The sequence below is a fragment of the Cucurbita maxima genome, unplaced genomic scaffold, assembly GCF_002738345.1.
Source record: "Cucurbita maxima cultivar Rimu unplaced genomic scaffold, Cmax_1.0 Cma_Scf00006, whole genome shotgun sequence".
Classification (NCBI taxonomy): domain Eukaryota; kingdom Viridiplantae; phylum Streptophyta; class Magnoliopsida; order Cucurbitales; family Cucurbitaceae; genus Cucurbita; species Cucurbita maxima.
The window spans coordinates 6,356,072-6,370,241 of NW_019272022.1; the positions used below are offsets into that span (position 1 = coordinate 6,356,072).

Here is a 14,170-nt window from a genome sequence, read left to right on the forward strand (position 1 = left end):
TGGCCCGGTGTTAATTCAAGCATTAAGAAAAATTGTTTGAATAATTGAACCTTCAATTGTTGCTTTAAAAACGTTTTAAAATTAATTTTTCTTAAGAAAAATTATTTTTATTTGACACCAAACAAACATTACACACAATTAAATTTTTACATATATATACACACACAATTGGTCATCCAAGTAAAATAAAATTGGATCCACCAAACGTCTTTGAGAATTGTATTCTGCTTTTCTAAAAATAAAAAAAATAGAAAAGAAATTCCACGAAATAATTTAGGTGGAGGATATGTAGAGAGCAGCTTAACGCCTTTCACACGTGTGAAGATCCCTGAAAGTCGCGACAAAATCGGATTAAGAGATAAAATCCGGTTGCCAAAATCCCTATCATCATGGGCCCCACATTCTCTTCCTGTGGACGCCACGTCGTCTTATCTATTCAACCTTTGACTAGATCTTATTCTCTGCCTTATCATCCAAAACCCCTCCCACCGGAGAAAAAACCAATTAGTCAATTGAATTTTAGTCCTTTGAACTAAGCCTAGAAATTTTAATTGAAAACAATTAATACATGTGGTAAAGATGAAATTTTGCATTTTAGTCCTTCCAGTTATATTATATTATATAGATACCAACAAACCATAATAGTCTGAAAAAAATCACTAAAGTGAGACAAGTCAACGATAACTGATCTGTATTCTTTATTAATTTGAGATTTGAGATTGAACTAAAAAAAATACTAAAAACTCATTAATTTTATGCAAAATACAAAGAATTAAAACACACTATAAACAAAAATACACAAAAACCCAAAAAATCATAAGATTGAAGGTAGCCCTAATTGTGGGTTTGAAGGGTGGTAGAGAAGGAAGAAGAGAAAAAGAAGAATTTGGATATTGTTGGGGCTTAGTGTATGAAATTAAGCAAAGGAAGAAGCCAAGTGTATGATTGAGAGACCACCACAGCGTCCAATTGGTGCCACGATCCCACCGATTCGTCATCCCCAGGTAGTGGACTTCCCGCATATCTGCCCACGTCTCTCCCTCCCCTTTTCTATATATATATTCACTTCTGGCTCAAACCTCTTAGACCATTATTTGCGTTATTCTATGTCTTTCATATGTCTCACCTTCAACAATAACAACAATGGAAACAAAGCCCAGAAAACCCACCACCAACGTCGCTCAAGCCAGCTCCCGCAAGGGCTGCATGAGAGGCAAAGGCGGACCCGACAACGCCTCTTGCACATTCAAAGGCGTCCGCCAGCGGACTTGGGGCAAATGGGTCGCTGAAATTCGCGAGCCAAATCGCGGCGCTCGTCTCTGGCTCGGCACGTTCGACACCGCCCATGAAGCTGCCGTGGCTTACGATGCTGCCGCTCGTAAGCTCTATGGGTCTGATGCTAAGCTCAACCTCCCTCAAACTGCGTCAGAGCCTCAACAGTCTGCACCCACCGCTGCAATGCCGTCGCCCTCTCCACCGGTGGCGGAGATGGAGCCAATCGGAGGGCTATGGGGAAGTGAGGATGTGAATTTTGATGAGTCGATATGGAGAGAGGCGGTGATGTCTTTGGATTTTCCTATGATTGGTGATGATGAAGGGTTTTATTTCGATGGGGTGGGAGGTCGGGACGCTATGCAGTGGTGCATGTGATGCGATTCAATATTATACGTAGATAATCATGTGTGTGTAAATATATATATATATATATACCTTGCTTTTTATAAATAATTATATATAAACACATGCAGTGTTTGAGTGCGTGTGTATACATATAATTAAAACATTGGGTTAGTGATTATTAGGTTATTGTGGGCATGTATGTATGTATGTATGTATGTATGTATATACTACTCTAGAGATGAGTAAAAAAAATAAAAAAGAAAAAACCTTGTTCCTAGGTTTTCATTTGGCTGTTTTTATCCAAAGGGTTATTTTTGGTTGTTATTAAGGTGCATGCATATGAAATGAAATTGAAAAGCTTTTAATGTGTCCGTAAATTTAGGGTATTGTTGTACTGAATGCTGAGTTGAAATTGTTATTAATTCACGCGTAGGCTACCAAATGTCAATTGGTTTGGTGAGTTCATACATTATATGTTGATTATTTGTTGGCTGTTTTGTTATGATACGTGGCTTGTATTGATGTTGGATTTGTAGGACAAAGACGATAGATATTGTGAGAGACAGCTAAATCCCACCCAAGTTGGATATTGTTGAGCTGCTGCTGCTTTTAATGGTGGTCTCAAGTTACGTTACATTTTATATTTTGAGTGCGATACCGAGGGATGAATTACTATCGTAGCGAGCAAAGTCACGAGAGTTTATGCTCAAAGTAGACAATATCATATTCTTATTTGTCATATTATTATTTGTCATGTTGGAATGTCTCCCATCAACCATTCCTACCAAGTTTGATTTTATCTTGTGGTCAGAGAACTTATGCAATAAATGAATAGGTATCTCTTCTCACGTGCAATCGTTATGATTTTGAGCAGATATTGTCTCCGTGTTCTTATTATTGACAATAGTGTGAGGTGATTGTATAAAGATAAGGACATAAATTGTATAAAGAGAGTCTAATCAACGTAATTATAGAATTTACTTGTAATTAATTTACCATAAATTAAGGTGGTCCAATACTCCTGGGCTCTGGGCCGAAACTTTCAATGCCAGAGACCACCACAACTGGGCCCAAAAATCAATGTCATCCAAAGTGGCGGCCCATGTACTGTTATTTTATTCATAAAAAAAAAGGGGGGGCTTTTGCAGCCATTATATAATTATTCCATACGATGCGTTGGATTTCTTTTTCCTTGCTTTCTCGAAACGACATTTCCACTAGAGAGACAGCAACAGATGAGGAGAGCAGGGCCGCCTGTTCTTTTTTCTGTCTCTCCTTTTACCCTTTTCCCCTAACAACTCTAAAGCTTGTTGGATGATGAAAGTCCCACATCGGTTAATTTAGGAAATGGTCATGGGTTTATAATCTAAGAATACACTCTCCATTGGCATTAGGCCTTTTGGGAAGCCCAAAGCAAAGTCATGAGAGCTTAAACTCAAAGTGGACAATATCATACCATTGTGGAGAGTCGTGTTCGTCTAACAAAGCTAAGTAAAAGTATACCTTCCTTCACATTCAAAGCTGACATTTTTGTTAAAAACAAACCTCTTTCGTTAGGATCGCACTACATCTCGATTTCTGTTTAGCCTCACTTCTTCTATTCTGCAATCATAGAAACAATCTAAATATAATCACCAAATTTCTTCCACATTTTGTGGAAAAAAAAAGGGCATTGAAATTGATGACTTGCCGAAGCAACACGGCCATGAGGAACGTAATCGCCGGTACCGAGTTTTGTATCGCCGATGCGAATGTCGGCGACGTGTTCTCCAAACCTAGCAAGTAAAACCCTTGGTTTGCTGTGATTCTGCATTGCATAGAAAAAGATTAATGACGCTTAAAAGATTTGGTTTTTTTTTTTTTTTTTCTTGGACATACCCAACAAGTGCAAGAAGGAAGAATTGGAGCAGAAAATTGAGATTAAAGGGAGGCCGCTCCTTCCTGATTAAAAGGAGAAAAGAAAGCAATCAAATTTAAGATATAAAATAATGTGATTAGTGAAAGGGATTTTTTAATGTACTTTTCAATGAAATATGCGAAGGGAAGGAGGATGAGAAAGGCAATGATGTTCCTGTAAACAAGGAACACGAGTTTAGTAATGCCCATATTAAGGGCTGCCCTTGAGACAACGTGGAAGCCGGCGTAGCCAAATTGCAAGGCCAACATGGCGCCATGCAGTTGAAGCTTCTCGGGAATTGAGCACCACCTTGTTCTACTCCCAGAAGAAGGGTCTGAGCTTCCATCGGCCATTGTTGTTGTGATTATTAAGAGATTTATAAGGAGGAGGAGAAGAAAAGAGGGTTGTTCTTGGGTGTATTGTTGTGAAGAGATTGGAGGTATAAATATAGAATTGGAAGGGGAAAAGAAAGTCGTGTCATGTGATGTCTTACATGGGTTGGGAGGAGAACAAAACACTATTTATAAAAGTGTGAAAACCTTCTGTTAAGGATATTTAATAATAAATTATTGTTTACCATATATATTATATTTGATATTTTATTATAAGGCAAATATTAGATATTTGCCTTATTATAGTATCTTTCTATTTATTTTATTTCCATTTATTACTATTTCCATATCCTTGTAATTCATTTGATTATAAATAAGATAACTTTCACACCATTTAGGTGTGGTGGATTAATCAAACATTCACATGGTATCAGAGCCCTCTCGGTTTAACAACCCCGATCCTTTCTTTTCAATGGCTTTTGAATTCTCTAATCTTCTTCTCCACCACCCCTGCTGGTTTTGACGCTGCAGGGGCAGTCTTCATGGCTGCCGTAGTCGGAGCCGATTGATTACTCTTCGGCTCCACCCTATTGACCTCCAAATCACCTTTCGTCATACTCTGTACATACAACCTCACCTTTCCAATCAAATTGGTTTTACCCTTGACCAATATAGTCTCTCTCATTTTCTTCCCAATTCATCCTTCACATAAACCCTAACCTAAACCTATCAACCTTTTGCAGAGATTTACCTTCGGAATCTGGGTGCCGCACTGGCCTATTCGCCAACCAAGTTGCCGCCGCCCTTCCTGCCAAAATTGGCTTCTTCGCCCGATGAGGCGACTCTTCCGACTGCCCTTCTCGCCAAAATTGGCTCCTTCGCCCAATGTGGCGACTCTTCCAGCTTCAACATTTTCTTTGTCCCTTGCTCTAGGTTTCCCCTTCTACTTCTTGGGGTTAGAAATATTCTCACCAGAGCCAAGGCAGCATCGTCGCTAAGCGACAATCCCTCTTCATGGGTTAACATATTCTCGCCGAAGCCAAGGCAGCATCGCCGCTGAGCGGCGATCCCTCTGCAATTTTTGATGACCAAGAATCGGGTTGTTAGCATCTTCATGAAAAGTGTTTCTCAACCTCTTTGAATTTTTCAGATTCAAGCTTCACGTTCGTTTAAATCCGACGCTTAGCTTGCGGTGGGGTGTTAAGGATATTTAATAATAAATTATTGTTTACCATATATATTATATTTGATATTTTATTATAAGGCAAATATTAGATATTTGCCTTATTATAGTATCTTTCTATTTATTTTATTTCCATTTATTACTATTTCCATATCCTTGTAATTCATTTGATTATAAATAAGATAACTTTCACACCATTTAGGTGTGGTGGATTAATCAAACATTCACATTCATTTGATTATAAATAAGATAACTTTCACACCATTTAGGTGTGGTGGATTAATCAAACATTCACACCTTCTCCTAATAAACGTGTTTTAAAGCTTTGAGGGGAAGCCCGAAAGGAAAAACCCAAAGGAAACAATATCTGCTAGCGAATCAAGATCGTTACAAGCATAGTTCATTGTTTATTGTGCAAAACTTACGAAACAAAATGAGTTGCAAAGAGGAGGGTGTTGGGATATCACAAATTGGTGGTTGCTTTGATGGGTCGCATTCAGGTTCTCTGTATGGGTCCCGTTGTCTTAACCAAAGAATCATATGGTTTGATTTGAGTATGAGGTTTGTATGAACTGCCAACTGAGTTTATTATTGGATAATGGTCAAACTTCTCGGCCACAGATCAACTGAACTTTGTGTGTGTGTGTGTGTGTGTGTGGGTGGGTGGGTGGGTACCCTCTATACTCACTTTAATCATTCAATATAAAAAAGCAAGAAGATCTCTATCAAAGGAAATATTTTGATAAGATACATTGTGATTGTAGGGCTGGCCATTTGACGGGAGAAATGATGCTTCAACTGTTCATGGAGTTTCATTGCACAACAAATCCTTTCCCTTCGCATAGATATCAACTCAAAACAAGAATCAGAATCTCCTCAATTGAAACGCACATTGATGCTAAACATACAAGCCATGAGCCCATGTGTTCATCCCTACTCCATCATTTTTTTTGGCTGGATCTTTGAAGCTTCATTTTGTTGGCTGTTTTTGAGTTTTCACTCGCTTGCTCATAAACCCACTTGGGATTATTTTATAGCTTTTGTTTGGAAGACGTGGGATATAAACTTATTCCACCCATCAATCCCCTTAACTTTTTCTTAATCATTTTATTTTTGTGGGTTAGATCACTAAACATTGATTAGTAAGTTGGTTCTCCTTGAGAACTTAATATGAATCAAACTCATAAGTAGAAAAGATCGTACTAACGTAGAGGTGCGTGGTTACTAATATGATATCAGAGTCTTGTTCTTAATTTAGTCATATCAATAGAATCCTCAAGTAAGAGATACAGTACCTTTTGTTCAAGGACTCCAAGAGAAGAAGACTTCAGGGGAGGGAGGAGTAGTCTCATTGTAACAACTCAAGCCCGTCGTTAGCATACATGGTGCTCTTTGAGCCATTTAGCGCTTTTCCTCAAGGCTTTAAAGCATCGTCTGTTAGGGGAGGTTTCCAAACCCTTTTATAAAAAAGGTGTTTCGTTCTCCTTTTCGTGCTTCCTCTCAAGGCTTTAAAACTCATTTGTTAGAGGAGGTTTCCACACCCTTATAAAAGGAGTGTTTAGTTCCCCTCTTCAGACTTTCCCTCAAGCCTTTAAAATGCACTCTTAGGGGAGGTTTCTACACCCTTAAGGGGCGATTCATTCCCCTCTGCAACTGATAGAGATCTCATAATCCCTCCTTGGGGGCCCAACATCTTTGCTCACACATTACCCATATTTGCCTTTGATACCGTTTGTATCGGCTCGAGCTCGTCGTAAATATTGTCTGCTTTGACCAGGTATGTATAGTTTTCAGCCTCACAATTTTAAAAACTTTGTTCCCACTCCGTTCGGGAGTCTAACGTCCTCTCTATCACATCACCAATATTCATTTGTGACAGTCCAAGCTCACCGCTAACAAATATTGTTCGTTTCCACACATGCTTAATTACCATCTCCAACTAACGTAGAATCTACGGAAGGTTACACCCACCCACATTAACTAATTATGGGTAAGGTCACTGAGGAACACCATCTCATTCTCTTTAGTATAGTTATTATATGTTTAGGAATTGCATAGTACGATAAAATCTGTCCCTTTCTTGTTCTAAAAGAACAAACATCGGCCCGAAAGAACTTGGGAAGGAGAAAGATTCATTTCTCTGTCCTTTGAGAAAAAAGTATCATAGCGGCCCATTTCTCATACCATCGATGAGTTCAAAGAGGCCTATTTCTTATCACTTCGTGGACGTCAGTGAGAGCGGCCCAGTTAGCTGAAGCTCGACATCTAATTAATCAACAAACCATGAAAGCAAAGTTCAATGGCAGCAGCCGAGAGTAACTACGAAACAGTGAGGTTCAATAATTGGTGGGTTATTTGGTGGATTATTGGACAAAACAGAAGGCCTAAGCTTAGGGGACAAGCGGCGGAATAACAACAAACTGTGCCTCAATACACTACAGCTAATTCACAATTCACAAGCAGTAAACACACCGCAACTGCCGCCGCTTTTGACTCCACAACCCACCAACGTTAGCTGTGCAACAAACCCCCACGACACTTCACATTCGATCCTTACAAACCCTCTTCTTCTTCCTCTTCTGTTTTATTTTTCACGTGCTCTAATATTAGCTCATTAATTAGCACGTGCACAAACACAGTGTCGCAGGCAGCAGAGTTCAGAAACAAGCATTTTTTTTTTGGAGAGGGTGACCCAATACGTAAGCTAACTGGCCCTGTTTGGTTCTCCCCCGGCAACCCTGGCCGATAAAACTGCGTAAAGCAACTTCGAGTTCCACACCCACAAAATTTGAACTCTTCTCTCTCCCTATTTATTATTTATTTTCCCTTTTTATAGCGCCGCTTCAGCCGCACAAACAGCACTCAAATCCAAAACATTCTCCTTTTTCTACTTTATATGCCTATTGTCATAATTATTCAACTAATTAAGCGAGATTAATTAAAATCATCCTCATATTCATACATTTATGGATTAAATTAAAATAGAATTACCTTAGGTTGGTATACATTCCAATGTCTTAATGTCTTAATCCAACACATTATAGAATCAAGGATTCGTTATTATGAATTGAACGGAATCAGCTCGAACACATTGTTTATGTTCTTGAGGAAGGGAAATTTTGCATACCCGGGGTGAACGTGTTGATCGGGATAGGATATAGTGAAGACTCCACGAATGAGGCGGATGGGTTAACTCTCCCGAAGCTGTTGGACGCTCCGATCACCAGATCCAAGCCTTGCCCGTCGTCATCCCCGCCATGGCTATACGAGCTCTCACCACCGGTGCTTAAATTCTGGCTGGTTTCGGGACCGTGGTCGTAGAGAATGCCTTTGAACATATGGCCACCAATGTTCACAGCTGTTTGATATGCTAATTGCTCTTCTACATTGTCAATGGCACTGACTTTGACACAGCGGAAAACAGCTGGGGAGTTGAATTCAGCTGGAAAATGTGCAAGTTCTAACCCTAATTCACAACCAAAAAAATGGTTTCCCATTGTCATTACATTTGAACATTAAAAGTTAACCTATGATATCAAATTGAAAGTAATGACCTGAGGTGACCGTGGCAGGGGGAATAGAAGGTTGAGTTTCTCGATGGCATTTGTGAGTGGTTTGATCAAACTGATCTGGTCGAAATTGTTGTTGTCGTTGTTGTTGTCGTTCCCGACGCTTGGCAGCCGGAACCCAAGTACTCTTAACATGGGTTTGACACTGAAACCCTCGGCTCTTACAACAAGTCCGACATCTCAAATGGGAGCAGTCTTTCTTAGCTTGATTCCCACAATCTTGGCAATTAATCCCACCTCCACCGCCGCCAGTAGCAGCTCCTTGTCTCATCATCGTAAACTCATGATCAGAGGCGTTGATCATCAAGTTCATCCTACTCGGCCCCACTCCAAAGGAAATGTAATTCTCCACCGCTTGATGCTGCTGCCCATATTGTGGCCATATCTCCAACCCCTTGGAGTAGATCTCCTCGTTGTTTCTACTATTGTACAAAAACAATTGCTGCTCTCTTCCTCTTTGTTCTTGATCATCCTCTTGTTTACCACCTAAATATAACAACCCCGTCATAATTTCACCAACCCAATGTTCCTTACCTTCTCAAATTCCGGCCATGTATACAAAAGGGCCTGCAAATTTTCTAGGGTTTTTGGTTAAATTGTAAAAAAAAAAACTAGGGCAAAAGTGAAAGATAAGGAAGAAAGATAAAGAGGGTACCGGTTTAATTTGTTGGATATGCAATAATGGAGTGGAATTTGGAAGGTGGCCTGCAAAACGCCGTCGTGTTAAGTACAGAGATCGATCGCTCTGATCATTTAAGACAACTAAAACAAAACACTCTCTCTGTCTCTCTTTGTGTTGGGTTTTTAGAGAGAGAGGGGGGAGAGGGATTTAATGTGTCGCTACGCAGTTCACTACTGTAGAAATATTCAGTTCAATGAATCCTATCGACTGTCGATGATTCAAGAATTTCTGCATGGAGAATGGACGGTGGAGGATTGTCCACGTATGAACATCAGCTTTAACCGACCGTCCTTGTTGCGGAAAACCCGCAGATACTTTTCCATCCCATAAATAACACCGTCTTTTTAACCAACTCCTCCAAATAAATAGTACGCGCCTTGTTTTATTTTTTTAATCTTCGGGTGAATTGTTGTCCACGTCAGCATGGATCGTGAACCGTGGAATTCTGTAACTCTAGATCCATGAAACATAGGCAACTGTAAAAACGAGGTCTACTCTATTTGGAAGAAGAACCCCAGAAAAATTACGGGTTTGTATTTGATTTTAAAAGCTATGTTTGGTGGATTTGTTTCTTGAATTATATGTTTTTGAAATAAAACAAAATAATAGGTATAGTTTTAGAGGTTTATTTATTTATTATTATATTTCCATTTTGGGAGGCACATAAAAGATGTTTTTGTTGGGATTAATTAATGATTAAGCGGCGCAACTTGGACATGTGACTTTCAAACCAAGCAATTGCTTATGGATGGAGATTAGTTGGTCAAATCTAACGCCAAGTGTTTGCAAAATTCCCGGGTAATAAGCGCGTTCTGTTTTTTTTTTTTTTTTTTTTCTCCCTTTAATTTAATGCTCTACCACAAAATCTCCCCCACTTTTCATAATAATTGAGAATTAATAATTGCATTATCTAATTAATTAAAAACATAAATAAATAAAAAATAATGGTGTTTAGGGGGGAAAAGGGGACGCAATAACATAAATGAGATAGATTTGATTCTTAAGGCCCAATTAGCTCGTGGGCTTATTATTCCCATGAGTAATGAGCCCGATTCTTGTCATGGCCCAGAGGCCCAGCCTAATTTATTTATAAAAATGAACTTAAATTCCCAAATGAATTATATTCTGGCGGTTAACGACCTGTCGGTAATCTAAAAAAAGGCGGCTTAATTAAAATACTACAACTCAGAAAAACACGAAATATCCAAATAAAAATCTCCGGTCAAGATTCATTCGTGTTAATCCGATCCATGGAATCTCCGTCTGAAATGGAGGCACAAAACAACGACGGCGGGCGGAGACCACCGGTTATTTCGCCGGCGTTGGAGGCGATGCTAAGGAAATTCCACGCGGGGTATTTTCGGATCGGAATGTCTATATGCGGGCAAGCTTTGCTATGGGCGATGCTGGCGGAAGAGAACCACGGTCCGATTCATCGAACGGTTCTCCTTGTTCTGTGGTCCCTCGCTTTCTTTATTCTTTTTCTTCTCTCTTTCCTTTACCTCTTCAGATGCCTCTTTCACTTCCCGTTGGTTCAGTGCGAATTCTTTCATCATGTTGGGGTTAATTACCTATTTGCCCCCTGGATTTCCTGGTTCCTCTTGCTCCAGTCCACGCCCTTTCTGGACACACAAAACTTTGTCTACACGGTTCGTATTTCAGCCCATTAATTATTATTATTGTTATTATAAAATGCATTTCCTAAACAATTAAATTATAAGGTAATCCAAAATTTGTTAATGAAATAATTTTATTCATATTCTCCACAGATTTTGTGGTGGGTTTTTGCAGTCCCAGTTGTGATTCTGGACGTGAAAATCTACGGGCAGTGGTTCACCGAAGGAAGGCGGTTCCTATGCATCGTTGCGAATCCGACAAGCCAGCTGTCGGTAATCGGAAATTTGGTGGGCGCTCAGGCGGCGGCCAAAATGGGATGGAAGGAGAGCGCCCTGTGTTTTTTTTCACTGGGCATTGTTCATTACTTGGTGCTGTTTGTGACACTTTATCAACGATTCTCCGGCGCCAATCGGCTGCCGTCCATGCTCCGGCCGGTGTTCTTTCTTCACATAGCAGCGCCAAGCGTGGCGAGCGTGGCATGGGAATCCATAAACGGGGGTTTTGATATGACGTCAAAAATGCTATTTTTTCTGTCACTGTTTATATTCATGGCACTGGCTTGTAGACCTTTTCTATTCAGGAGAGCAATGAAGAGATTCAATATAGCGTGGTGGGCCTTCTCCTTTCCACTCTCTGCGCTTGCTCTTGCCTCCGTTGAATACCATCGCCACATCCAAACTCTCCCTGCCAAGCTTCTAATGCTTCTTCTTCTTGCCCTTTCGGTTCTCGTCGCCCTCCTCCTCTTCCTCATTACGTTGCTTAACTCCGACCTGCTCTTATTGGACGATGACACCCTTTACAATCTCCCCAGCAACCATTTGGATTCATCTCTTAAAAAAACTCCAACCTCCAAGAGCATCAACTGAATCTGAGCCAAAAACCCATCAAACAAATATCCTAATCAGAGTATAGATAAACCAAATTGAGGTTATCGAGTATATTTAGTCGAACATACATTTATTATAGCCCAAATATGGTTTATGATGGATGATATTTGGTTTTCATTATTATTGTGTATCCTATTTAACTATTTAATATTTTATGTAATTCATTTCAATTTACATAGATAGGTATTTTTTTTTTTTTTTGTGGGCGTGGAATTCAAGAAGGGGGGGTTTTGATTGGACGTGAAAGACGTTTTTATTTATTTGAAATGACATTACTTCGGAGTTCAACAACGTTAAAGGCATTGGTCTACTACTCGTGTTACAGCCGAGCTAGCATAGGTTACGTTGGCTGTGTGTTTGTTCACGGATTTCAACGAACAGAGAGCTAGATTGGATGAAATTATTAAGAACATGTTTGAATTTGAAGCAATGTTTTTTAGAGAGACGGAAAGTAATGGTCCCGACTCCCCATACAAAGTAAACGAAGACATTACGATGTTTATCGTAAAACCTGGTATCACTTTCACCCAATAGGACCCATTCTTTCCATTTCCGGCAATGCCCGATTCATTTCCTCTTCCACTTCTTCCTCTTATTACGATCAATCCTCTCCTGATTTCAAAACCCTAGGCGATCGTTACATCCATGGCGCGAGGGAAGATCCAGATCAAGCGAATCGAGAATCCTACCAACAGGCAGGTCACCTACTCGAAGCGACGCAACGGCCTCTTCAAAAAGGCCAACGAGCTCACCGTGCTCTGCGATGCCAGAGTGTCCATCATCATGTTCTCGAGTACCGGAAAACTCCATGAGTATATCAGCCCTTCCACCTCGTAAGTATCTCTCTCTCTCAAACCCTAATTCCTTCTTTTTCTTTTAATTCATTTCGATCCTTCCAGGACCAAGGAGCTTTTCGATCACTACCAGAAGACTTTAGGCGTCGATCTATGGATCTCTCACTTCCAGGTCTCTGATTTCCCCTACTTCTTATCTCGTGATTCTTGTATACGTCTTATTAATTTCGCTCTGTGCAGAGAATGCAAGAGAATCTGAAGAAGCTCAAAGACGTGAATCGAAATCTCCGCAGACAAATTAGGTATTAATCTACATTTTCTGGAACAGATTTGGTTTTATTTGATGATATGAATCAACTAATAGGCAGAGGATGGGGGAATATATGAATGATCTGAGCTTTGAGGAGCTGCGTTGTTTAGAGCAAGATATGGATAATGCTGTGAGGATCATTAGGGAACGCAAGGTTCGATAGACTAACTTGAATGCTTTAAAATGCATACTTATGAGAGTAAATGATTTGAAACTTTGTTGAACAGTACCGGGTGATATCAAACCAGATTGAAACGCACAAGAAGAAGGTAAGTTCGAATGAACTGGAGTCCTTTTTAGAAACAATGCCTTGTTTTATTCTCTACTTTTTGGTATGCAGTTGAAGAGTGTTGGAGAAATTCACAAGGCTCTTCTCCAGGAGTTTGTAAGTTTGTAATCCTTATCTTCTAAGAACTTCATCTAATTTAATGTTATGTTGAAGATTTGTTTACGTGATTCGGTATAGGACATTGCAACAGGGGAAGAACCACACTATGGGTTGGTAGACAATGAAGGAGTAGGAGGGGACTACGATTCAGTGATGAGATACTCAGGCGGCGGAGGACCTCGCATTTTTGCACTGCGGCTCCACCCCAACCATCCTAATATTCACCACGCCCACCCTTCGGATCTCACTACTTATCCGCTTCTTGAGTAGTCCAATTCCATATGTTAAGGCATTAGCATTTTCACTTTCTTTGCTTTTGGCTCATAATTTGTGGAACCAATCACTGTGTTTCACTAGTGACTGCACAAACTCGTGACAACAACCCATATGGGTTAGCTATCTAAGTCTTCTTTTCCCCCTTTTTCTCATTCTCATTCGTTTTTTTGGCTCGATTCACCGTTAAAGTGGCACGTTTTTGTTGTTCACCGAAGAAAATGGGATTAAATAGTTTAGATTTGTTCCTACTGAGTTTAACCAGGTAGGGTTAATGCTATCTAAGGTTTACTTAGACCTCATATTCAACGGAAATAGTAACCATCTTCGAGGTTTGTGATTCTTAATATAATTAATTTTTTTCGTTTTCATAAATTTTGAATGCAATTGTAACGCTAAGATATGATTGTTTTAATACTAGTGACATAATTTGAAGGATAAATGTGTATATTCTCAAATAAAATAGACTAATACCTTCCGGTGAAGGCCTCAAGGCATGCACAATGAACCATAGTCATTGTAATCTTGGTTACTAACCATCATTATTTTTTTCAATTTTATATAAGATTTGCTATTATTTTAAGCCAACTGATGTTTTTTTTTTCCTTCTATAAAAAC

General features: G+C 39.6%; 5 protein-coding genes across 6 annotated transcripts; 3 read left to right on the top strand and 2 right to left on the bottom strand.

Moving 5' to 3' along the window:
• The first annotated feature begins 1,071 nt into the window (after nucleotides 1-1,071).
• On the top strand, nucleotides 1,072-1,862 carry LOC111480905 (dehydration-responsive element-binding protein 2D-like). The gene has a single exon (XM_023126138.1). It carries the CDS (start codon nucleotides 1,144-1,146, stop codon nucleotides 1,648-1,650), a length of 507 nt encoding a protein of 168 aa, XP_022981906.1. The 5' UTR covers nucleotides 1,072-1,143; the 3' UTR covers nucleotides 1,651-1,862.
• Nucleotides 1,863-3,153: 1,291 nt separating this feature from the next.
• Nucleotides 3,154-3,917, bottom strand: LOC111480798 (protein WALLS ARE THIN 1-like). Its single transcript, XM_023125963.1, has 4 exons — nucleotides 3,641-3,917; nucleotides 3,499-3,561; nucleotides 3,349-3,427; nucleotides 3,154-3,222 (listed from the first exon to the last, which is right to left on the bottom strand). The coding sequence occupies exons 1-4, from the start codon at nucleotides 3,868-3,870 to the stop codon at nucleotides 3,154-3,156; spliced, it is 441 nt and encodes a 146-aa protein (XP_022981731.1). The 5' UTR covers nucleotides 3,871-3,917.
• Nucleotides 3,918-8,007: 4,090 nt separating this feature from the next.
• Nucleotides 8,008-9,423, bottom strand: LOC111480884 (protein SHI RELATED SEQUENCE 1-like). 2 transcript variants are annotated; one of them, XM_023126105.1, is made up of 3 exons: nucleotides 9,257-9,423; nucleotides 8,587-9,168; nucleotides 8,008-8,498 (listed from the first exon to the last, which is right to left on the bottom strand). In XM_023126105.1, exons 2-3 carry the CDS (start codon nucleotides 9,107-9,109, stop codon nucleotides 8,128-8,130), a joined length of 894 nt encoding a protein of 297 aa, XP_022981873.1. In that variant the 5' UTR covers nucleotides 9,110-9,168; nucleotides 9,257-9,423; the 3' UTR covers nucleotides 8,008-8,127. The 2 variants fall into 2 exon arrangements, with proteins under 2 accessions (XP_022981873.1, XP_022981874.1); XM_023126106.1 differs by having other exon boundaries at nucleotides 8,587-9,179.
• Nucleotides 9,424-10,533: 1,110 nt separating this feature from the next.
• Nucleotides 10,534-11,807, top strand: LOC111480799 (S-type anion channel SLAH4-like). Its single transcript, XM_023125964.1, has 2 exons — nucleotides 10,534-10,932; nucleotides 11,053-11,807. Exons 1-2 carry the CDS (start codon nucleotides 10,534-10,536, stop codon nucleotides 11,764-11,766), a joined length of 1,113 nt encoding a protein of 370 aa, XP_022981732.1. The 3' UTR covers nucleotides 11,767-11,807.
• Nucleotides 11,808-12,300: 493 nt separating this feature from the next.
• Nucleotides 12,301-13,801, top strand: LOC111480452 (floral homeotic protein DEFICIENS-like). Its single transcript, XM_023125497.1, has 7 exons — nucleotides 12,301-12,620; nucleotides 12,687-12,753; nucleotides 12,822-12,883; nucleotides 12,946-13,045; nucleotides 13,119-13,160; nucleotides 13,232-13,276; nucleotides 13,358-13,801. The coding sequence occupies exons 1-7, from the start codon at nucleotides 12,433-12,435 to the stop codon at nucleotides 13,547-13,549; spliced, it is 696 nt and encodes a 231-aa protein (XP_022981265.1). The 5' UTR covers nucleotides 12,301-12,432; the 3' UTR covers nucleotides 13,550-13,801.
• Nucleotides 13,802-14,170: the final 369 nt, after the last annotated feature.